At 34.2% G+C, this 24,599-nt stretch overlaps 1 protein-coding gene across 5 annotated transcripts in view; it reads left to right on the plus strand.

Moving 5' to 3' along the window:
* Nucleotides 1–24,599, plus strand: part of GLS (glutaminase) — a 90,121-nt gene that overhangs the window by 28,080 nt on the left and 37,442 nt on the right. For 3 of the 5 annotated variants that reach the window (XM_069577892.1, XM_069577894.1, XM_069577893.1), the window contains exons 6-12: nucleotides 308–471; nucleotides 4,505–4,563; nucleotides 12,145–12,177; nucleotides 12,257–12,315; nucleotides 16,244–16,310; nucleotides 16,863–16,913; nucleotides 19,389–19,565. In XM_069577892.1, the coding sequence (XP_069433993.1) occupies nucleotides 308–471; nucleotides 4,505–4,563; nucleotides 12,145–12,177; nucleotides 12,257–12,315; nucleotides 16,244–16,310; nucleotides 16,863–16,913; nucleotides 19,389–19,565 (610 nt within the window). Of the gene's footprint in view, nucleotides 1–307; nucleotides 472–4,504; nucleotides 4,564–7,414; nucleotides 7,587–10,699; nucleotides 10,750–11,292; nucleotides 11,327–12,144; nucleotides 12,178–12,256; nucleotides 12,316–16,243; nucleotides 16,311–16,862; nucleotides 16,914–19,388; nucleotides 19,566–24,599 lie in introns of those variants that run through there. The other 2 variants (XM_069577896.1, XM_069577895.1) reach the window with 2 other exon arrangements.

The raw sequence follows: 24,599 nt of genomic DNA on the forward strand, positions 1-24,599 counted from the left end.
TTATGTTAGAATCCAGATAGAAGTAAGGGGGTCATACCCTCTTGTCCTCAGAGGTCCTCAGAGCAGTTTTTCACATTACTTATTATATAATAATTTTGAGCCATTCTCTTACTTGAGTACTTGTAAATGTTTGCATTTTTTAAATAAACATATTTATTCTTAATTATTCTTTAATGTTCAAGTAAACTTGTAGTTGAATTATGGGAAAGCTGTTGTAAATTAGAATTAACATGTAAATAACACCTGTAGTTATAATTACATTTTTTCCCAATGATATAAATTATTTTATAAATCTACTTTTTAATAGGCATTCTGTTGGAGATACCAAAGTCCCATTTTGTCTTCAGTCCTGTGTAAAACCTTTGAAATATGCCATTGCTGTTAATGACCTTGGAACAGAATATGTGCATCGATATGTTGGGAAAGAGCCAAGTGGATTAAGGTTCAACAAACTGTTTTTAAATGAAGATGGTAAGAATTATATAAAAGTTACTTGGAAAAAGAAATATCTCAATTTCCTGTGTAAATCTAAGTAGGTTTTTTTTTTTTTTGGAAGAAAAAAAGTCGAAACATTCGTACTTTTTCATTTGTCATGAAAATAGTTTGAAACCCATAGAGATAGTTTAATCACTTACTTTAAAAAATAGTTTTATTTAAGCATTTTTATACCACTGGAGGTTGAGGTAGAGAGTTCTAGGGCAGAAAATAAGACTTTCACTATACAGTTACCCATAGGGGAATATCTTATAAAATCTTAGTATCTGGAATTTGTTGGTTAGCATTGAAACTAAATGATACTGGTTATAAAAAATATCATTCTTGGTTATCAATATCAATGTTATCAATATTAGTTATCATTGAAGCTAAATGATGGGTACATGCACACTTGTATTCTTTTCTTTCTACTTTTGTATATTATATATGTTTGAAAACTTCCATAATAAAAAGTTTTTATGGTGGCCCTTGTAGAGATGATGTTTTTGCTTTTGCTCTTCCATAACATTTAGTATATGAAAGAAATATCTTGTTTTAAATAGTTGGATACTAACAAGTCTAAATAGTTTACAGGAATCTAAAAAAAAGAGGATGACAAAGGTAGATAGTACTTTGATCTGATAGAGATTTTAAATCTAAATACCAACATATAGATTGGTTTCTATTTTTTAGTCCTTTGGGTATATGCTAGGTTCCGCATGTGCTGAGTTAAAATAGAATTGAAGACAAAGGAATTCAGTGATTGTGACCACTCTTGTAGTTTTTCTTTATGCTGGATAAAAAATGAGCATATGCCTTATACTCACTGTTTTATTAAATTTTTTAAGTGAAGCTACAAGTGGTATTTTCTTATGCTTCTTTTTCTGTTTGTTTTGAGGGCAGTTGCATTTTCTTTCTTATTTTACCATAATCTTTTTATTCTGTGGCTTCCCTTGTGGCTCAGCTGGTAAAGAATCCACCTGCAATTTTGGAGACCTGGGTTCGATCCCTGGGTTCGGAAGATCACCTGGAGAAGTTTCAGAAGTTTACCCACTCCAGTATTCTGGCCTAGAGAATCCCATGGACTGTATAGTCCATGGGGTCGCAAAGAATTGGACACAACTGAGCTATTTTCCGGAGAAGGCAATGGCACCCCACTCTAATACTCTTGCCTAGAAAATCCCATGGATGGAGGAACCTGGTAGGCTGCAGTCCATGGGATTGCGAAGAGTCGGACAGGACTGAGCAACTTCACTTTCACTTTTCACTTCCATGCATTGGAGAAGGAACTAGCAACCCACTCCAGTGTTCCTGCCTGGAGAATCCCAGGGATGGGAGAGCCTGGTAGGCTATGGGGTCACACAGAGTTGGACACGACTGAAGCGACTTAGCAGCAGCAGCAGCAGCAGAACTATTTTCACTTTCACTTTCAACCTTCTAGAGCCCTGGAGACTGAACCTGATAATGTCAAAAATGAAAGGACAGATACTTGAATATATACAAATACATGTATAAACTAATTTAGCACAGCCTTATTTCTGTATTTTGCTTTCTGTCTGCATGTGGTTTCCCTTTCAGATGGATGTAATACTGGAGATTTTTTGGTTTTTGGCTTCCCTTTGGCTGTGTACTGTTTTTCTGTGACAATAATCATTCTCATTTGGTGTGATCTCAAAGAAAGCAGACTTCTCTTAGCATAATTTGAAATAGGTGAAATCCTGATTGTACTACTTAGACAGTATTCCTGTACTAAGTTTTATTTTAACTTTTGTAACTTGCCATTCAGTTCAGTTCAGTTGCTCAGTTGTGTCCAACTCTTTGTGACCCCATGAATTGTAGCACGCCAGGCCTCCCTGTCCATCACCAACTCCTGGAGTTCACTCAGACTCACATCCATCGAATCGGTGATCCCATCCAGCCATCTCGTCCTCTGTCATCCCCTTTTCCTCCTACCCCCAATCCCTCCCAGCATCAGAGTCTTTTCCAATGAGTCAAGCCCTTCGCATCAGGTAGCCAAAGTATTGGAGGTTCAGCTTCAGCATCAATTGTTCCAGTGAATACCCAGGACTGATCTCTTTTAGGATGGACTGGTTGGATCTCCTTGCAGTCCAAGGGACTCTTAAGAGTCTTCTCCAACACCACAGTTCAAAAACATCAATTTTTCAGCGCTCAGCTTTCTTCACAGTCCAACTCTCGCATCCATACATGACTACTGGAAAACTTGTCATTATCATAATCCAAAATGTTAAAGCAGAGCTAGCTACTAAATCATGTTATTGATCTTATACTGAGGAGACTAATGTACTGTTAAGTTACCCAATTTTTTGTCATTAGTGTTTTTTAATTAAACATTTTCAACAGTTTTATTGAAATAGAATTTACCTACCACATAATTTACTCATTCAAAATGTACTATTTAATGACTTTTAGTATATTCATAGAGTTGTATAGTCATGACAACAACCAATCGTGGGATGCTTATCACCCCAAATGATACCCTGTGCCCATTAGTAGTCAATGTCTATTTCTCTTCTGTGCCTCGAAACTAGTAATCTACTTGTTGTCTCTATGGGTTTGCCTATTCTGTACGTTCTACGTACATGGAATCCTTATATTTGGTCTTTTATTATTGGCATATTTTACTTTTTTTAGCATATGTTTTTAAGGTGCTTTCATGTTGGGCATATGTCAGTACTTCATTTTTAATTGCTGAATAATATTCCATTGTATGGATAATAACACATTTTGTTTACCCATTCATCATTTGGCAGGATGTTTGAGTTGTGGGTTATTTTTCAGGTTTTTTAACTATTACCAGTAATACTGCTGAGAATATTTGTATACACATAAGTTTTTGTTTTTCTTGCTCATATAGTGAGACTGGAATTCCTGGGTTATACAGAAATCTTCAACAGTTGAGAATTTCCTTGTTTAGCTGTAGACTTATCTCACAGGAGATAACTTGCTTAAAATTCAAGGAGACAAATAATGTAGCAATAACTTATGAACTCTGCTAGGTTTGTTAAATTAGATAGGATCTTGTTCCCAAAGAAGTAAGTTACTACCACAAACAGATAGATTAGGAATTATGCTTTCAAATAAATGTTTCTAGTGCCCCTGTTTGGCATTTGTGCTGTACTGTAAATGACAATATAATCAGCTGAGACTTTGAAATTCTCTTTGTTGGAAGAATTAGGAGAGGTAGGATTTTGGGTGAAGTTAAATTTTAAGTAATTTTTTAATGATACAAAATACTTCCTTATTGTCAGGAAATATAGAAAGCATGGACAATACAACTTAAATACCCTGTAATCTTTTTATCCTATATGTATTACTTGTTTGTGTTTTCTTTTTCTGCATGTGTATGTGGAGAAGAAAATGGTAGCCCACTCCAGTATTCTTACCTGGAGGATCCCCATGGACAGAGGAGACTAGTGGGCTGCAGTTCATGGGGTCGCAAAGAGTTGGGACATGACTGACTGACTGAGCATGTACATATATATACACATAAATAAGAAAGTAAAATACTTTCTAAAAGGAAAATTGGGTCCACACTAGATAGGCTTTTTCCAAGGTGATTTTTAATAGTAATACTATTTGATTGCTTAGTGATGTGCCAGAACATTTCATGTGTTTTAATTCATTCAAGTACTATGATTTGCTGAGATATTGGTGCTGTTTAGAGATGGGAGAATTGAGGCACAGTGAAATTCAGTTACTTGCCCAGGATCAAATAGGTAGTAAATGGCATAGTTAGGAAATTTGAATGTGCTCTTATACCACTATTCACTGTCTTTCTGTATCTGAATCTTTGTTTGCCTGTATAATTATAGTAGCTTCTGAGAAGTGTATTACTGGTTTGATGTGTAAAGACTTAATTGCATTCTTCTACTTTCTACCTCCCACCCCCAAAAAGAATTGTAATAGTGGCTTATATAAAGAAAATAGGTGTATGTTCATGGGAAGTAACTGCATCACAGAAAGTGATATCAGGTACTTAACATAATTCTGTTGCTTTTATATTTTTCAGATAAACCACACAATCCTATGGTAAATGCTGGAGCAATTGTTGTGACTTCATTAATAAAGGTAAACTGTTGATGTTTTAATCTAGTAATATTTTAAAATACTAAGGCATAAATATGAACCTTATGTAGAACTGTGAAAAGTTTTCTTTTGGTGTTAATCTTATGGTATAAGGTTAGAATTTTTATTTATTTCAAAATAAATGATGTAATTTCAAGGGCAAAACTGAAAACAGATGACTCATTATAAATTCTGACACTTACTCTTGACCTGAAGATCTGGCAGAAATTCAAAAAGAAGTTTCTGTTGAACAGTAGTCACAGTTTTTCTTCTTAAAGTTTTAATATTTTTTTCTTTCTCTTTTTGGCTCTTCTAGAATGAACAGATGTAAACAGAATTAACAACATGTTACTGTTTGATGTTTGTCATCAGCATATGTAGGGACAAATGTTCTGGTACTTTGTGTTAAATACAAAGTACATTTACCCTTGAATATTCGCAAGTCCTTGACTTTCATGAACTGTAATCACAATTTTCATTTGAACTTGTTTCATTTGTTTTACTTGAATCGTAAACAAGATTTATTCCAATTATTAAGTTATTTTATTTTTCCTACTCTTTGGTTTGTTTACACTGTATGTTTTCTTGTTAAGTGTCTAGTCTGCCTTAATAATTGGAAATACTAATGTTGTATTGAAATACGTATTTGAAAATGGTTCTATTTTGTGATACTGCTTAGGTTTTTAATTTCTAATTATAAGTTTCATTTATATTCAGTTATGTTTCATTTGTGTTTGCAACATTTATATACTTTCTTCAGTAAATCTGGGCATATCTATTCCATGGTTGAAGATAACATAGCTGTATGGCTTTGTAGATGCATTTCTGAATATGAGATACCTTGGTTACTCAAGGAGTGTTTGAATATAAGTTATACCCTTGGCCCAATTAATAAAATTTCATTTAGTTTGTATGCTATAAATTCTCTTAACTCTCATGAATTTATTGTTGTTAATCATGAGGGAAAGCCTTTAAAATAGAAGAGTAGTATCTTAAGAATGTATATGTTGTTATTTTGGAGCAAATGCTTTGTAAGTACTGGCCATTTAATCCTTCTAACTCCAGTGACGTAGGTATTATATAGCCAAGTATTATTTTTTAATGTAAGTAATTTTAGGCTATGAAAATTTTCAGTTTGCCCATTATAACCTCTAGTTATTTGTTGCTGTTTAATAGAGTTGTCAGTTTGAGATGAACGAAACTATGTTTATTATAAAAAGTTATGAGTATATGATAGGCATAGTCATGCCTTCAGGTAGCTTCCAGTACAATGTGAGGTATACACCAGTAAATGCACCCTTACAATGAAATACTACAGTGAGAGAAAAGTTGCATTGATAACTGTTCAGATTTGAACATGTAACTTAAATTAGAAGTAAGGAAAGTTATCATAATAAAAGGTATGCATTAGTGGTTAATGAGAAAACCACTAGAATGGTTCTAACCCTTTTTTGGGCCTTCCAGAAAAAATGTTCACGTACCATGATTTAAGCGAACCATAGGGAGTTCACAGACCCTTTGAAGCTGACCCTGGATCTCAGTTTAAGAACTTTTACACTGGAGAGAGATTAACATAGCACACCAATAGTATTTTCAAGAAAGGACATATGTAAATGATTAATAGCAGTCTTGCTTAACTGCATGCAGTTAAACATCTTTTGTTTAATGATTCATGGGCTTAATATACTACACTGAAATGCTGCATGTGAGAAATGCATGTCTGGTCATACCACATCATTACTTTATAAGTTTCACTTACCATGTTCAATCACATGCCATAAATTATATATTGAGCCACATTAATGTAAGTATTGAGAAACAGTTCAAAAAACACACATACACAGCATAAGTGTGGTTGTATGTAACTGTGCATTTAACTGAGTCATCTTGTCTTTACAAATTTGATCAGAAATGTTAAATTTAGGAAAATTTACTGACAGAGTTGGAAATGAAGCTTTGGGGTATGGTTCATATTTAAGGTCACTTTCTTTGAATTTTTTTGTTTTATTTTTAGATGGTGTTTCACAAGTTTTATTTATTTATTTTTTTTAATGACGTTCATCTAAATCTTGGAGGGGTAAGCTTGACATACCTCTATATAAAATTGTCCCAGAATATAATACTTTTCTTGGACTCTTTTTAAAAAAGAAGTCAAAACTTTTATAAACACCTGTCTGTGATCTCTGCAGATTATATGATCACATAATATTTATGAATTGGTAGTTGAAGCTCAAGTAATAAAACCATAGCTGAAGGGGTTTTCAAGCTCAGCCCTCTTACTAAATAGGTAAAATGAGGAAATAGACTTGATAGGTTCTAACAGCAGTGGACTTGGCTTAAGCTAAATCTCCTGATTTTCTGTTTGCTGTTCATTCAAATTCACTCTGCCATTTTTAATGTAACTGTTTGCTGTTTTCTTGATGACATCTTCGTCTTTACCTGGCATAATTAGATTGTCTAAAAAGTTGAGAAATATTATTTTCCTTATTTCACTTATACAGAAGATACCAGTTTATTGAATTAGAAGTCAGTCTCATTTTTAGTGAGTGTGTATAGTCATTCTTTGGACATTAGTCAGTGCTTGTTATCTGTAAGGAACTAGGCCTCTTATCAAGGAGCTTACACTTTGAGTACCTGAAGTGTGGCTCTTATACAGTGGCTACTCAATGTGAATTTTGTTTTTTAACTGATGACCTTAAGGTTATTCTTTCTTTCAAAATTCAAGACTTTATTATGGTGCTATTAAAATATTTTCTTCATGTTATCCCCCTGCCCCCAAACACATACATTAGTAGAGTCTTTAGTAAGACTCTTTATTTCATAATTTTGTAGTATTGATATTTTTTCCTTGTAGGATTGGTGGTGATCCTCAGGAAATGGGGGAAGAGGCAGAGCAGATGTTCAAAAGGATTAGCAGATTGTGGAAAAAAGGAGGATTTGGACAGAAGGAACCTGTTGCATAAATTCTTAACTACTAAACTTGTAGGAAAACTCCAATATTTAAAATTTTAAACAAAGCTATATAGGTAAATACCTTCATAAAAGAAAATGTCATTTTTGTACTTAAAATGCACATAATTTAAAAAACCATGAAGGTGGTAACCTCTTTCTCTCTGTGGTAGCTACTAAACTTACAGGAATACTTTTTGATGCAGTTTGTTATATTTGATGATAATGATAATGTGGTTGTTTGACTTAAAGGAAACAATAAAAATAAATTTGAAAGCACAGTTGTTCTGGATGAAACAGCAGTATCCTTACATTATTTTTTAATCTCAGTTTCAGTTTGAAAGTTAAGATCTTGTAATAATTTGATGGCTGGGTGGGAAAATTAGGGCAATGTATTAAAATTATCACACTTCTGCTTTTTTATTTTAAAGGTAAAGAGTAAATTGCATTGTCTTATATGTTTGTACCTCAGTTCTACTGGTAGTTTCTGGTTTTTGTCATTTGAATAACTTGATTTCTCTTTTTTTTTTTTAGTCCAGAGTATTTTTGAGTTTAAAATTTTGGAGGTTTTTTCCTGTCTTTTTTTTTTTTTTTTTTCAAATTAATCATGTTCCATAAAAAAATCAAGGCAAATTTAGTTAGTATGTATGGAATGTTCAGTTTAGTCATGTTGACCATCACTTGTTACACGGGAGGCAGTTTGTGACTCTGGGGTGCAATGGACGATGCCTTGAACTTGGTAACATTAATAAGAAAGGATTGTAATTGACTTATATTTGCTTCATGTTTTTATCAATAGATACGCTTGGGGTTGGTAATTGGTGTCAATATAATTCACTTTTCTGTTACTTCAGGGTTAATCCATGGAAGTACTAGATTTAGAACAGTATTTTTTACATGTAATCTATATTAATCCTCCACCTATTATTTAACTTTAAAGCATTTTCTTTGGCTAGATTAAGCTAAATGTTTTATAAAATCATTTTTAGTTACCTCTTTTTGCCTTTTTCTTCTGTGTCTTTTTTCCTTTTCGATTTAATTTTCAATTGGCTTCTATACCTCCATACTTCATGAATGAATCAGTTGATTTACAAAATTGTGATTAATGTGTTGACTTTAAATGAGTAATATTAAATTTATTGGCACATGTCCCTGTTTTTAGTGATATTTCACCTGTATTGTGAAATATAGTACATGATTCAGTTAATGAGTATATTGCAAAAACGGGTTATAAAACTACTCCAATATATTTATATTAGTTCTTTTAATAGCCAGTGTTAAAACTCTTTATCAAATTTTAATGGCCAGTGTTAAAACTTCTTTATTAAATCTTTATTCATAAAAGTTTTCCTCAATGGAATATAAATTCTTTAACTTGATAGGTACATTTATCAAAAAATTTTCTGATCTCAGGGTCTGATTACTAACCTTTTCAAACCACATGGCTTGCTTTTTCAAAGTCTTGGGGTAAAATGGATTAGATGTTTTGGTAAATGTATTTTGTCCAATGTATCTTTTTATGTTTTCCTACTGTATATAATATAAAGATATTTATCTAATAATGCTTGTACAGTGACTTCACACTGAAATAAACATGTCCTTGGGCATGGGAATATTTTTCCAAGATATAAAGGGGCATTGATACTAAAACTATCAGTTTCCAAGTCTGTTTCCTTTTGTGCCTTTTCTTAAAATTAATCTGTCTTTGGTCCAGTTTTCCCCACGTTTTCCAAAAGAAAGGCATATTTTTCAGGTCCCAAATTTTACTGTGGTACACTGCCTCAGATTGTAAAAACTTCTTGGTCACCATCAGAAGAGAACATTTTGAAAGACTGTAGTTATGGTATTGCTGATGTGAATTAGTGTAATCACTATAATGACTGGGAACAAATCTTATATACCAGGTTGTTTCCAGTGTTTGGTTTCAGCAAAAGGGAAGAGGATCTGATCAAGTTGTTAGTTAATAAGAACATTAAGTGTAATTTTTGAAGATATATTTTACTGTGTGACCTTTGTGTGTAATGATATAGATGTGCAAAGGATTGAATGACATTGTTAAAACCTTTCTGATTTCCGTCTACTCATCTGTTGTCAGCAAGATTTCTCAACTTTTACATCTATAAAAATTCAGAATAAGAGAATTAAACTTTATTCTAACAAGTAAAATATCCACTGTTATATGAACTAATTAACAATCAGTTACTATTTTAAAAATATTCTAAAGGAACAGTTTTGTAATTATTGTGGGGAATTATTAACAAATAAACATTTTTCCTTTATATGAAAAATTTCAAACATAATGCAAAATAAACAATAGTATAACCAGCTGCCATCCACCCATTCCTGGCTTTAATTTTCATAACATTTGTTTTTTCACCCCACTGTATCCCACTACTGGAGAAATGATTTTTTTTTTCTTAAACAGTTTGTTTTGCTTTGGCGGGATGGTACAGGGGGTAGGATTTACTCTAGGTTATTTGGTATGTGTATGTGTGTTTTTTTCTAACAACTGTGCAAATAAACTTTATACTGTAAAATTTTCAAAATTAGAATGACATAATGATTACTAGATTCCATATATCCCTGGGGTACATGAAACCTTTATAAGAGATGACAGGGCAAATACATCTTATCAACTTAAATGCTATTTCTAGGTAAATAATAAAAAGAAACATTAATCAAGTACTTTTATGATTAAATGGGGAAGTTTTGAGTAGAGATTTCTTGAGTCAACACAATCATTTAGATATTTTGCCTGTTTACATAATCTGCCAAAACATTTCAGATAGTTTACCCAAAATGTTATATGATGATAGACATTGACAAATATCAGTTGCTTCTTAAAAATACCAGTTGTTTCTGAAAAATAGCACAGAAGTAAAACCTAATTGTACATTAGTTTAGTAAGCTGCAAAGTAGATCAAGAACGTGACTGTAGTCAAGAGTTGAGACAGTGTTTGTTTTTTTAAAAATTAAACATGACAGCTAAACAAAGAAAGTACAGTTTAGGTCAGAGAATGATAGTTCAATATAATTTGTTTATTTTACATTGATTAATTGTATAACCAGTAATTATCCATGTGACATCCCAATGCAAATGCTGACAATTTTTTCCAAAAGAGTTGTTTTTTGTGCTTTTTCAAAGGTTGAAAAGGTTTTTGTGGTTTAAATGTTGTTACATATTTTACAGCATTAGGATCTATGGAATATTTTGACAACTGCAACAGTTCAATGAAGTTGGTAATTTCTTCTTTTAATTATTTTTCATTGAACAGCTTTGGAGTTACATTTCTACATTTTGATTTCTGGTGTATTATAAAGAAACAAAACTTATGTCAAAGGACACTTTAGAGGAAATACATAGATAGTGATTACAGTATGGCTGTAACTATATTATCCTTAGCTTGTTTAAGCTTTGTTAATTCCTGATTTTGAAGAAATAGTGTGGTGGTCTTTCCAGCTACTGATTTGTATATGTGATTGCACATTCTTTCTCAAATAAGTTGATTTGTTAAGTTTTCAGATTATCAGCCACATCCTAATCCACTTGTACAGTGGAGAATGAACCTGGCTTTATTCAGTTAAATAATACTCTGGTACTTCCCCCCATCCCCTTGTAATAAAAGTTTAAATTGTATTGTTTTGGTTTTTTTGATGGCAAAGTTAAAATTTTCCAGTTTTCAAATTTAGTTGTTAAATTACTTCATTTTAAACTTGTTTTAAAAATTAGAGATGTATTGTTTCTTTTGGGTGCATATCACCAATTAATACGTTTGATTTCAGATCTACAACTTACTGCTTTGTAAACTTCGCCGAGGTAAAACAAAACCATTTGGCTACTTGAACTGATCTACATTACATAGATTTTTCCTATTGACATTTGCAGTAGCAGCTAACTTGTCAGAAATAGAAGTGATGAAACAATACATCCTCCATTCTCTGAATTGGCATAATGCTAAATACAAATTTAGCTAATTTTTTTAGACTATGAAGTAGATTTTTTTAGTTCAAGTTTTGCTATAACAAGTGAGATATTAAAGGTAGAATCTCTCTACATTAGTAAAGTGTACCCAGAATGTATACATATACTAGCATTGTAAAAGATTAGTTTTGCAACATAACTTATTTTCTAACTCTAATACTGGCTTAAGGTTTAAGAAATACAAGTATTTCTACTTATATTTTAGAAATATAAGTAGGTTGTTCTTAATTGAAAACCATAATATATATATGCTTAATTCTTTGCTAAGGGTGAAACTTTATTTTAAGTCTTTTTTAAGTGTGAAATCAAATAATAACATACATTCTAGCAGATTATGGTATTATGAAAGATAAGGGGATTTGAGGAACTTGTATTGAAAATTCTGTAACTTTGTGTTGGAAGTTATACTTAAAATAAAGCATTCCCTTTATAATTCAGATCCATTCTCAACATGCAGGTATTAATGTAGGGACATGTTAAAAAAAAGTTTATATAAATATTAAATTACCTTATGAGTATTACCTAGATTTAAAAGTACTAATGCACAGAATATTAATTATAAAGATAGCAGTTTGGAATTTTAATATAATATTCACTTAAAAGCTTAACTGTGATGGAGTCTATATTAACATTTATGTCTCATTTCTTTGCAGCAAGGAGTGAATAATGCTGAAAAATTTGACTATGTAAGTATAATATAGACTCAGTTTTCATGCTACATTCTCTATTTTTTGATTACTAATAGTTTCTCATTCTGGTTTATAGGTAATGCAGTTTTTGAATAAGATGGCTGGTAATGAATATGTTGGATTCAGTAATGCAACGTGAGTCTGGTTTTTGATTTAGGCTTTTGTGATAGATTAGATCTCATGAAATTTTTAAAATCTAGGCCACAGAATTTATTTTAAATACTCTTTTCTGACTTAATGTATATATACTTCAGTGTGTTCCCTAGTAGCTCAGATGGTAAAGAATCCTCCTGCCATTGCAGAAGACATAAGAGATGTAGGTTCAATCCCTGGGTTGGGAAAATCCAGTGGAGGAGAGCATGGCAACCCATTATTCTTGCCTGGAGAGTCCCATGGACAGAGGAGCTTGGCAGTCTACAGTCCATAGGGTTGCAAAGAGTTGGACATGGCTGAAGGAGCTTAGCACGCATACACACACACACATCAGTGAACAAATACTTACTTAGAATTTGGTCATTAGAGAGAAATGTGTGATTTCTAAATCACCTGAGGGAGAACACTTAAAATACCTTTAACTACCTTTTATAGAATTCTTGTGAGAAAGCATATAATTAGAAGAGACCCTTAATTTATGTCAACTGACTGGCACTTTCTCGATTTTTTATTTGCCTGTAATGCTTATCTTCCCTCTCGTAATCTCTCTGTGCCTGGCTAACTTGATTTTTGCCCCAACATTTTATTTTGTAATTGAGAAATCTATAGAAAAGTTGAAACAACAAATAATGAAAATCTGGGCATCGTTCACGTATATTTTCTGATCCATATTTTGTCTCATTTGCTTTTTTCTCAACCTGTTTCTCTCCTTAGATGGACAGTTTAAAACAAGTGTGCATCTCTTCACACACATACATGTCAGTTCAGTTCAGTCTCTCAGTCGTGTCCGACTCTTTGTGACCCCATGAATTGCAGCACGCCAGGCCTCCCTGTCCATCACCATCTCCCAGAGTTTACTCAGACTCAACGTCCATCGAGTCCGTGATGCCATCCAGCCATCTCATCCTCGGTCGTCCCCTTCTCCTCCTACCCCCAATCCCTCCCAGCATCAGAGTCTTTTCCAATGAGTCAGCTCTTCGCATGAGGTGGCCAAAGTACTGGAGCTTTAGCTTTAGCATCATTCCTTCCAAAGAAATCCCAGGGTTGATCTCCTTCAGAATGGACTGGTTGGATCTCCTTGCAGTCCAAGGGACTCTCAAGAGTCTTCTCCAACACCACAGTTCAAAAGCATCAATTCTTCGGCGCTCAGCCTTCTTCACAGTCCAACTCTCACATCCATACATGACCACAGGAAAAACCATAGCCTTGACTAGCCGGACCTTTGTTGGCAAAGTAATGTCTCTGCTTTTGAATATACTATCTAGGTTGGTCATAACTTTTCTTCCAAGGAGTAAGCGTCTTTTAATTTCATGGCTGCAGTCACCATCTGCAGTGATTTTGGAGCCCCAAAAAATTAAGTCTGACACTGTTTCCACTGTTTCCCCATCTATTTCCCATGAAGTGATGGGACCAGATGGCATGATCTTCATTTTTTGAATGTTGATATAAATATACATATATGTGAGGTTTTTTGTCTTTTTAAAATGGAACAGTCCTCCTAACCTAGACCCTTGCTTTTTAAAATTTTATTAAGTGGCTTTTTTTTTTTTGGTCTTCTCAATGGAACATAAATTAACTTTTTCTGTGAAGGAGGACTAGATAGTAAATATTTTGTATTTGTGGGCCATATGGTCTCTGTTGCAACTACTCAGCTCTACTGTTTTAGTAGGAAAGCAAGCAATAAACACTGTGAGGATTTGTTTCAAAAAACTTTATTTATAAAAGCATGGACCAGATCTGGCCCATTGGCATTTCCCATTTTGAATAGGGTTGTTTCCTAGTGATTAGACAAGGCTTAAACATTTTTGGCATGAAAACTAAACTAGATGTTGCTTTGTATTTCATGTTGTCTGTCTTACCAACTTTTATTCATCAGCTGAGTGTCTTTCCCAGGAAGTTTTTTTATTAATCTCATCTCACCTTTCTTCTGTGCTCTCATATTACTGTATTTTATTGAACTTATTTTACGATTCTCTCTCTCTTTGCCTCATCATTGCCATTAGACTTTGACCTCCTTAATTCCTGGATAGAGTGTCTTCCAAATCATTTCTGTATTCCTGTTATCTAGTGGGTAGTAAGTACCTGATACAATGTTTGATGAACAGAACTATGTGTTAGGCACTTTGATCATTCCTGAATATAGTTAGTCGCCAAGTATGGCAAGTTGACAGGTTCATTTCCAAGAACTTGGTCATATCCAGCATTGTTTTTCTGACCATGGAAATATTCAGGTATGCAGTTAGAAGGAGCTGTCCACCCCTGATCAGTAATAAGAATGTCACATACAGTTGCTCTTTAAGCAGCAGCCTTCTGAACTCTTCAAGGTTGAGCTTTCAAATGTACCACAGACAAACGTGGTACTTCCCAAACTGCTGTTTTCTCTAGGGATCCCCATGTCAGTTGATATTGCCATCCTTTCTGTAGACTGTGCTAGAGATCTAGGATTTGTACCAGGCTTTACCCTGTTTTTCCTCTTCCCATTTGGTTGGAAGATCGCCCAAGTGCTCTTATATTTGATCGTACCTTTCCTTCCACTCCTATCATCAACTGCCTAGTTAAGAGCTCCTGTAGCTCTCGTTAACAGTAGTCTCCTAATAAATCATTCCCCTTTCTTTTTCTCCTTTCCCAAACTGATAGCAGAATTGTCCTTCTAAAATGTAGACCTGATAAGGTAACTTGAAAGCATTCAGGCTTTCATTTTGTAGGCAATCAGGAGCCATTGCACTTTTTAGCATTTATCAATTTTGATATTAAAAGACGCTTACCTCTTGGAAGGAAAGTTATGACCGACCTAGACAGCATATTCAAAAGCAGAGACATTACTTTGCCAACAAAGGTCCGTCTAGTCAAGGCTATGGTTTTTCCAGTGGTCATGTATGGATGTGAGAGTTGGACTATAAAGAAAGCTGAATGCTAAAGAATTGATGCTTTTGAACTGTGGTGTTAGAAAAGACTTTTGAGAGTCCCTTGGACTGCAGGGAGATCCAACCAGTCCATCCTAAAGGAGATCAGTCCTGGGTGTTCATTAGAAGGACTGATGTTGAAGCTGAAACTGCAATACTTTCGCCACCTCATGCGAAGAGCTGACTCATTTAAAAGACCCTGATGCTGGGAAAGATTGAGGGCAGGAGGAGAAGGGGACGACAGAGGATGAGATGGTTGGATGGCATCACTGACTCAATGGACATGGGTTTGGGTGGACTCCAGGAGTTGGTGATGGACAGGGAAGCCTGGCATGCTGCAATTCATGGGGTCGCAAAGAGTCAGACACAACTGAGCGACTGAACTGAACTGAATCTTGATAATTTGGGTTTAGTCTCCTTTGTTGGTTTGGTATTTTCCCACTCTTTTCCATGAAACTGTTTCCCAGACACATCAGAATGCTTGCATCCTTCAGTGAAGTCCTGTCTTTTATAACTTTGTTCATACTGTATTATTTGCCACTGCCCAGACTCCCCAGAAATTTGTTAATCCAGCAAATGCTGTTAGGCCCAATTCATGTGTCTCTCTTAGTTAAATTTCCATAGATTCCCTCAGTTGAAATTGACTACTGTTCCTTTAGGGGAGCCAAATGATACTAATAGTAAATTTTAATAATTGAATATTTGGTAATTTAAAAATTAGCTTCTTAAGTCACAAAATATGAAGACTAGAAAGGGCCTAGTTCATTTCAGTTCTTTTACAGCTGAGAAAATTAATGCAGAAAGAATTATTACTTAAATGACATGCCCAAGGCCACATAGCTTGCCCTGTTGACAGAACTGGGACTAGAACCCAGCAGCCTTGACTCTTTCTAAGGGTCAGTGTTCTTTATACTGCACTTTGCTATACAGATTAACCTACAGAACAATCATGCTTTTACAGAGGGTATGTATATAAATAGAGCAAATGTGGTTTTTTTTTCTTCTAGGTTTCAGTCTGAAAGAGAAAGTGGAGATCGAAATTTTGCAATAGGATATTACTTAAAGGAAAAAAAGGTTTCTGAATTTTGTTTCTTTTTCAGATTACTCTTTCATTTAATAAAATAGAGATGTATACTAAAAACAATAGCTTTTAAATAACCACCTATAACTAACATGCAGAAGGTTTTGCAAAACACTCTTGAATTAATACTATCAAAGTATTAATATTATTTAAGCAGGTTGTATTTGGTACCATTCAAATATTTGTCTAGTTACATTAATGCAGATTTTGCATAAGGATTGGTTTATTTTTCAAAAGTATAACCCTTGACTGTTGTCGGTTATACTTGATTTTTAAATTTTAAGTGTCTGGTCCAGTAATTTGGTTCATGAATAATGAATCAATTTATTATTGTCAGTTAAACTAGTATCTTGAAATATATGTGTGATATTATTTTGATTTATTCTTCATTATTTTGTGTTTGCACTCTTTTATAGATTGTGTTCTATTTTTTTCTCAATTAGAATGAAATGTGTGTATATTTTAAATTTAATCTCCATGTATCTTGTTTGTGTGCATTTTTTTCCTGTGTGCCTGTGTTTTCAATTGCCCATTTATTTTTTCAGTGTTTCCCAGAAGGCACAGACATGGTTGGTATATTGGACTTCTATTTCCAGGTAACTTACTTTTAAGTGTATGAACTATGTATATAAGTAGATATGTATATATCCACTATGTATATATGTATATAATATGTCACATTTTGCAGAATAGAGATGTCTCTGAAATTTTGGCTCTAGGCTGAGAGAAAGTCATTTCCCATTAACTTTAGGAAAAAAGTCCTTGTTAAATGCAATCTTATGCCTGTAATATCTCAGAATGTAACAGGGAAATGTTTTTTTCTATAAAAACGTTACATTTAAGGAGTATGAAAACTAATGTACAGCTCCAGCAATTGCTTCTTTTTCTTATAAACTGAGCACTGTTTTCTTAGTTTTAAATTTTTCTTTAAAAGAGTTACTTGTTTCTTTATCAAAAAGTTAACATTCAGCATTCTAAAGTGGCATATTCTCAGTTTGTGTAGTTCATTTCTACAGTGTCACATAGTGGATTTTCTAATAAGTTAAAGTAGCTTTCCATATTCATGGGGGAGAGGACCGTTTACGTATCTTCCGTGGTATAGAATTGAAGTTAAGATAGTCTTCCTTAGAAGAAGGAATCATTTACCTCCTGTCATGTTTGCAGTTCATTCTTACAGATTTAATACCATTGGTACTTCTATACTTGATCTTAGCCAAGAAGTGATCCATTGGTGTTTCTACATAGTAACTAATTATTGTTAATTTCTGTGTCACCTAACATTTGCCTGGCTTTACTTTTTAAGCTTCTTTAATTTTAACCTTTTAGTAATCTTAAAGAACAAGTAAGGAAAGTTGATAATGTAGATCTTGATAGAAATCCAAGTCTCAGCTTGTCACCTGCCCACTGTGAAGAACTATGACTTGGGAATCCAGACTGTCAACAGAAAATCAAAATCTAACCTGGCTACTTTTTAGCCATGTGACTTAGTTTCAGCTGCTGAACCCTGGTTTCATTATCTGTGGCATAAGCTTGATCTAATTTCCTCCATTACATGGATGAGTTCATAAGATGTATGTGAAGTTTCTTTGAGGCTATAACATGTTATATTGAGTTCAGTGTCATATTTATCCAGTGGCCCTTATTTTTTCCCTAGCCTGTATGGATTTCTTCCATATGTTAAAGTTTCTTTTCCTTTGTTACACATATTTGACTGTTACAGCTTGGGTACTAGTAATCTACTGTGAAATTTCGTACTTCAGGGCACAAATCAGGAGACAGCCATGGAAAATTTAATTGCTCTTTTGGACAAGGACTGCATCTAACTGAACATCTGTCAGGGTACCAGGAGAGTACTCTTAAATTGGGTTTTGTCAAATTGGAAGTATCACCTTATGACAAATAAAATTTCCATTAATACTAATTATAAATTAGGAATTGGTCATTTGAGTTCAAATATTTTTTTCTTTTAGAAAGCTTTTCATTATTAAATCACCTTTACTATAAGTTTGCTGTGTGGGTCTGTGTTATAGGTAGATTCAGTAGTTTTGGAGAAATAGAGAAGGGGTTTTAATATAATGAGGCAAAAGTAAAAACCAGTCAAAAAGTGGCCCCTAATCAGTTCTCTGATTCATTGCAATTAATTAGTTTCCCTTATTGCTATTTCCAAACCCTTTTGTGCCTCTGATAGATTTTGAATTATGAGTAGGAATATTGTAAGTTGAGAGCTCAGTCTTTTCTTCTTCCTATCTTCTCTTTCTCTTCCACTTTCGCCTCAGTTTTGGTTGCTGTTAATGAAATTAAAGCAGCATTTATTTATTGTTTTAGTTTTATGGGTAAATTTGGATTTGGTGTGGTAAACTATTTCCATTATTTTGGTTATATTGGAATGCAAAAATTTTACCCTGCAGTGTGCTTGGACTTTGCTTTTTTTAATTCATTATACCATATCCAGGAATCATAGTCAATATCAAACAGCTATTTAAATGTTACTAAACAGTGTAAAAGCAACAAATTTGGTTTAGGCACACAGAGCATTCAGGCTAGAACTTAGATTTTTTTTCCTGTAGTCCTTTGTGTGTTGCCATGTGAGAATACTGAGCTTTATTATAGGCAAGATGTCAGACTTTTTTCCTTAAAGTAGCAATTTTTCATGTAGATGCTAACTATCATAATACTGATATATGTTGCTTTATTTTAAAAATAGGTCATCCTTTTTTTCCCTGTTGAGTTAAAAATAATTATGTTTATATATCCTACAGAAAGCATTAATATTTAAACAAGCTTGAATATCACACATGAGACAATTTACAGTTCTTAGTGCTAAAGGTCTGGCTCTTCCTATCCTAGCTCTGCCATTGAAAGACTGAATAACTGGTGAATTAGGAGAAACGTTAAAGGGGCTGGAACATTGTTCATATTTAAATCTTTGTGTAATGACATCAGATTATCCCTTTGGAAAAAATATTTCAGATCTCTATGAAATACTAGATAAAATAGATTGTCTTAGAGGTCAACTGTACTAAAATAATGTGAGTCTAAATTTTTAGAATTTATTTTTTTCTTTCTTTTAGCTATGCTCCATTGAAGTAACTTGTGAGTCAGCTAGTGTGATGGCAGCAACACTGGCTAATGGTGGCTTCTGCCCAATCACTGGTGAAAGAGTACTGAGTCCTGAAGCAGTTCGAAATACACTCAGTTTGATGCATTCCTGTGGCATGTATGATTTCTCAGGGCAGTTTGCTTTCCATGTAAGTAATTGTTTGATCTTAATTTCTCTGGCAGGAAAGTAGTCTAGACTAGCTTCTTTTTAAGATGCAGTTTGAACTTTGCCTCTAGAGCTGTCCATTAATTTTAGAGAGAGAGGCTTGTTCTCAAGGTTAATTTGTTACAGAATTAGTAAAAAATAGAGTTAAGCAGTCTATGACATGTTCTTAAGAACTTTAAGAAGTTTAATCTATAGGTACTTTTCACTTTTATTTTAAGGCATTTCACTGTAGAAGCTTAGTACAGACTTTACTTTTAGTTACTAGTATTTAATATTGTGGTGACTAGGTACCTCAGGAATTCTTTAAGTTCAGAAAGAGTACATGCATAACTGTGGTGTTCGGCATCTTTGTTTACAACCATAAGTGTTTTAAAGGATTTAAAGTGTATTCAAGTTAAAACTTAAAAATATATTCCTTTGAGCTCTGTTGTGCATTTGCCACTTGTGAAATGTTAGAGACTTCTCTTATTTCATTCTATATCAAGTTGTAATGCCCTAAAATTTTATTTTGAAAATGTTAAGCATAGAAAAATTGGTGCATTATCATATGATACCACTTTTGTATAGAATCTTAAAAAAAAGATACAAGTGAAATTGTTTTCAGAATAGAGAAATAGCCACACAGACACAGGACCTATTTACTGTATAGTACAGAGAACTATACTCAATATTTTATAATAACGTATAAGGAAAAAGAATCAGAAATATATACACACACAGACACACACAGTAAGTCCCCTACATATGAACAGGTTCTGTTCCAAGAGCAAATTTGTGAGTGCAACAGAGATAGCGTAGGTACCCAAGTAACACATTTGGCTATATAGTACTGTACTATAATAGGTTTATAATATTTCTCATACAAATAATACATAAAAAACAGAAAGTAAAACATGTTTACTCTTACAGTACAATACTTTAAAGTGTAGTAGTACAGTACAACAGCTAGCATACAGGGGCTGGTGTAGAGTGAACAGGCAAGAAGAGTTACTGATTGGAGGAGGTGGGAAATGGTAGAGCTGAAGGATTATTGGCAATAGGAGATAGAGGGCAAACTATAATTTCACTCACGTTTGATGTTGATGACACTGGTTCTGGCTCCTTGCTGGAATCAAATGCACATTCACATCTTTGAAAGCTTGCAACTTGAAGGTTTGTATGTAAGGGCCTTACTATATGTATATCTTAAACAATTTTTTGTATACCTGAAACTAACACAACATTATAAATTAACTATTCTTTAATAAAAAATAAGTGTACCTGGCACTCAACTTCAGTAATTATCAGTACGTGAGCAGTCTTATTTCATCTTTATTACACCTACTTCCCCTACCCTTTTCGTAGTTCAGTATGTAATTCTAAATGATAAGGACTCAAAAAAATCCACAGCAACATTACTACATATAAAAACCTAAAAAGGATCTTAACCTTTAATATTATGAGAATATTTAGTCAATAATAGAAAAGAATATGAGAAAGAATATGTATATTTATAATTGAATAACTTTGCTGTATAGCAGAAAATAACATTGTAAATCAACTGTACTAAAAGTTTAGTCATTGTTCAGATTATCTGGATGATCTTGAAAATCATTCCATAGTTTATTTCACTTGAATACAAATAAGGGCTATCCATACATTGTGATTGTTGTGTCTCTATTATTTTTTTAAAAATCTATACCCTCCCCCTTAACCTACCTCTGTTTTCTTATTTTTAAATGAAAAAAAACTCGATCATTTTTCATGTAGTTTGTCAGAGTATTGATTTTGCTTACTACATCTCTTCCATTGTCCCTGGTATTTGCTGTAAATTAGTAGGTTCCATTCAGGTAATTATTTTGTTTTGCTACTTTTGTGCAAGATTACTTCTAGTAAGAGGTCCGAATTGTTAATAAACCATTAGTAAAACACTGTCCTGATGACAGTAATTTTGTCTTGTATCATAGTTGGTGTCAAATTTTACATAATGTAAACTTAAATGTTTTGAAGAGGATTAATTTGAATTAGTACCATCTTATCTCTATTCTTTAGAATTTCTCTGCCAGTATACCACAGAGAGTCATCTTGGAAGAGATAATTTCTCATTGTTTTAGTCATGAAGTATTTTTTGAAAATAACTTATACTTAAAAGCAATACATGTTTACTGTAGAACAATTAGAAAATATAGCCAAAAAGAGTAAAAATGTGAATGTGTCCACAAGTTAAATTCCTTAGATTATATCTTTCAAATTTTTTTCCCATATTTAAATATATCCCAAGTATTTTGTAACTGTCTTTTCATTTACTATATTACAAACGTATTGGTAAATGTTAGGTTGGTACAAATGTAATTGTGGTTTTGGACCCTGAATTTTACATCATTATAATTAGGCTCAAACACATCTTTATTAATCAAAGTAGGAACCATTACAGTCAACACATTTTTGCCAGTGAAAAATAAGTTTATTCCTGTAGTGTAAAAATCCACGCGTTGGGATTTGATGAACATTTGGAGAGCATTTTCTGCTTCCTGCTGGTTGTGGAAGTGTTTTCCCTGCCAAAAGTCAATGAGATGCTTGAAGGAGTGGTAGTCTATTGGCGAGGGTCAGGTGAATATGGCGGATGAGGCGAGATTTTGTAACCCATTTCGTTCAAATTTGAAGCCTTGGTTGTACAACATATAGTCAGGCATTGTCATGGAGAATTGGGCCCTTTCTGTTGACCAGTGCTGGCTGCAGGCATTGCAGTTTTCAGTGCTTCTCATCCATTTACTGAGCATACTTCTCAGTTATATTGATTTCACCAGGGTCTGCACGAGACCACCAAACAGTGACCATGCCCTTTTTGTGGTGCAAGGTTGGCTTTGGGAAGTGTTTTGGAGCTTCTCTCAGTCCAACCACTGAGCTGTTGTCGCAGGTTGTTATATACAATCCACTTTTCGTTTCATGTCAAAATCCGATCAATAAATGATTCACTGTTGTTGCATAGAATGAGAAGATGACACTTCAGAACAGCGATTTTTTTGATTGTTGATCAGTTCATGAGGCACCCACTTAAGAAACTTTTTTTACCTTTCCAATTTGCTTCAAATGCCGAATTCCATAGAATGGTCAACTTTGAGTTCTTGGGCAACTTCTCGTGTAGCTATGAGGATCAGCTTTGATGATTGCTCTCAGTTCAATTCAGTCACTCAGTTGTGCCCAACTCTTTGCGACCCCATGGACTGCAGCATGCCATGCCTTCCTGTCCATCATGGACTCCCAGAGTTTATCCAGATTCATGTCCATTGAGTTGGTAATGCCATTGAACCATCTCATCCTCTGTTGTCCCTTCTGTTCCTGCCTTCAGTCTTTCCCAACATCAGGGTCAATTAAATGAGACAGCTCTTTGCATTAGGTGGCCGAAGTATTGGAGTTTCAGCTTCAACATAGTCCTTCCAGTGAATGCTCAGGACTGATTTTCTTTAGAATGGACTAGTTAGATTTCCTTGCAGTCCAAGAGACTCTCTCAAGAGTCTTCTCCAAAACACAGTTCAAAAGCATCAATTCTTTGATGCTCAGCTTTCTTTATAGTCCAACTGTCACATCCATACATGACTACTGGAAAAACCATAGCCTTGACTGATAGACCTTTGTTGGCAAAGTAATGTCTCTGCTTTTTAGTATGCTGTCTAGGTTGCTCATAACTTTTCTTTCAAGGAGTAAGCATCTTTTAATTTCATTGCTGCAGTCACCACCTGCAATGATTTCGGAGCCCCAAAAAATAAAGTCTGACACTGTTTCCACTGTTTTCCCATCTATTTGCCATGAAGTGATGGGACCGGATGTGATGAACTTAGTTTTCTGAATGTTGAGCTTTAAGCCAACTTTTTCACTGTCCTCTTTGACTTTCATCAAGAGGCTCTTTAGTTCTTCACTTTCTGCCATAAAGGTAGTGTCATCTGCATATCTGAAGTTATTGCTATTTCTCCCGGCAATCTTGATTCCAGCTTATGCTTCATCCAACCCAGCATTTCTCGTGAAGTACTCTACATATAAGTTAAATAAGCAGGGTGACGATATACAGCCTTGACGTACTCCTTTTCCTGTTTAGAATTGAGAGATAAATTTAAGAGACTATATCTGATAGAGTGCCTGATGAACTATCAATGGAGGTTCTTGATATTGTACAGGAGACAGGGATGAAGACCATCCCCAAGAAAAAGAAATGCAAAAAAGCAAAATGGCTGTCTCATGAGGCCTTACAAATAGCTGTGAAAAGGAAAGAAGTGGAAAACAAAGGAGAAAAGGAAAGATATACACATTCGAATGCAAAGTTCCAAAGAATAGCAAGGAGAGAGAGGTAAGAAAGCCTTCCTCAGTGATCAGTGCAAAGAAGTAAAGGAAAACAATAGAATGGGAAAGAGTAGAGATCTCCTCAAGAAAATTAGAGATACCAAGGGAACATTTCATGCAAAGATGGGCTCAATAAAGGGCAGAAATGGTATGGACCTGAGGCAGAAGATATTAAGAAGATATTAAGAATACACAGAAGAACTGTACAAAAAAGATCTTCACGACCCAGATAATCAAGATGGTGTGATCACTCACCTAGAGCCAGACATCCTGGAATGCAAAGTCAAGTTGGCCTTAGGAAGCATCACTTCCAACAAAGCTAATGGAGGTGATGGAATTCTAGTCAGGCTATTTCAAATCCTAAAAGATGATGCTATGAAAGTGCTGCTCTCAATATGCCAGCAGATCTGGAAAACTCAGCAGTGGCCACAGGACTGGAAAAGGGCAGTTTTCATTCCAGTCCCTAAGAAAGGCAGTGCCAAAGAATGCTCAAGCTACCGCACAGTTGCACTCATCTCACGCTTGTAAAGTAATGCTCAAAATTCTCCAAGCCAGGCTTCAATAGTATGTGAACTGTGAACTTCCAGATGTTCAAGCTGGTTTTATAAAAGGCAGAGGAACCAGAGATCAAATTGCCAATGATCATCAAAAAAGCAAGAGAGTTCCAGTAAAACATCTATTTCTGCTTTATTGACTATGCCAA

Source organism: Ovis canadensis, chromosome 2 (genome assembly GCF_042477335.2).
Source record: "Ovis canadensis isolate MfBH-ARS-UI-01 breed Bighorn chromosome 2, ARS-UI_OviCan_v2, whole genome shotgun sequence".
In the NCBI taxonomy this organism is placed as follows: domain Eukaryota; kingdom Metazoa; phylum Chordata; class Mammalia; order Artiodactyla; family Bovidae; genus Ovis; species Ovis canadensis.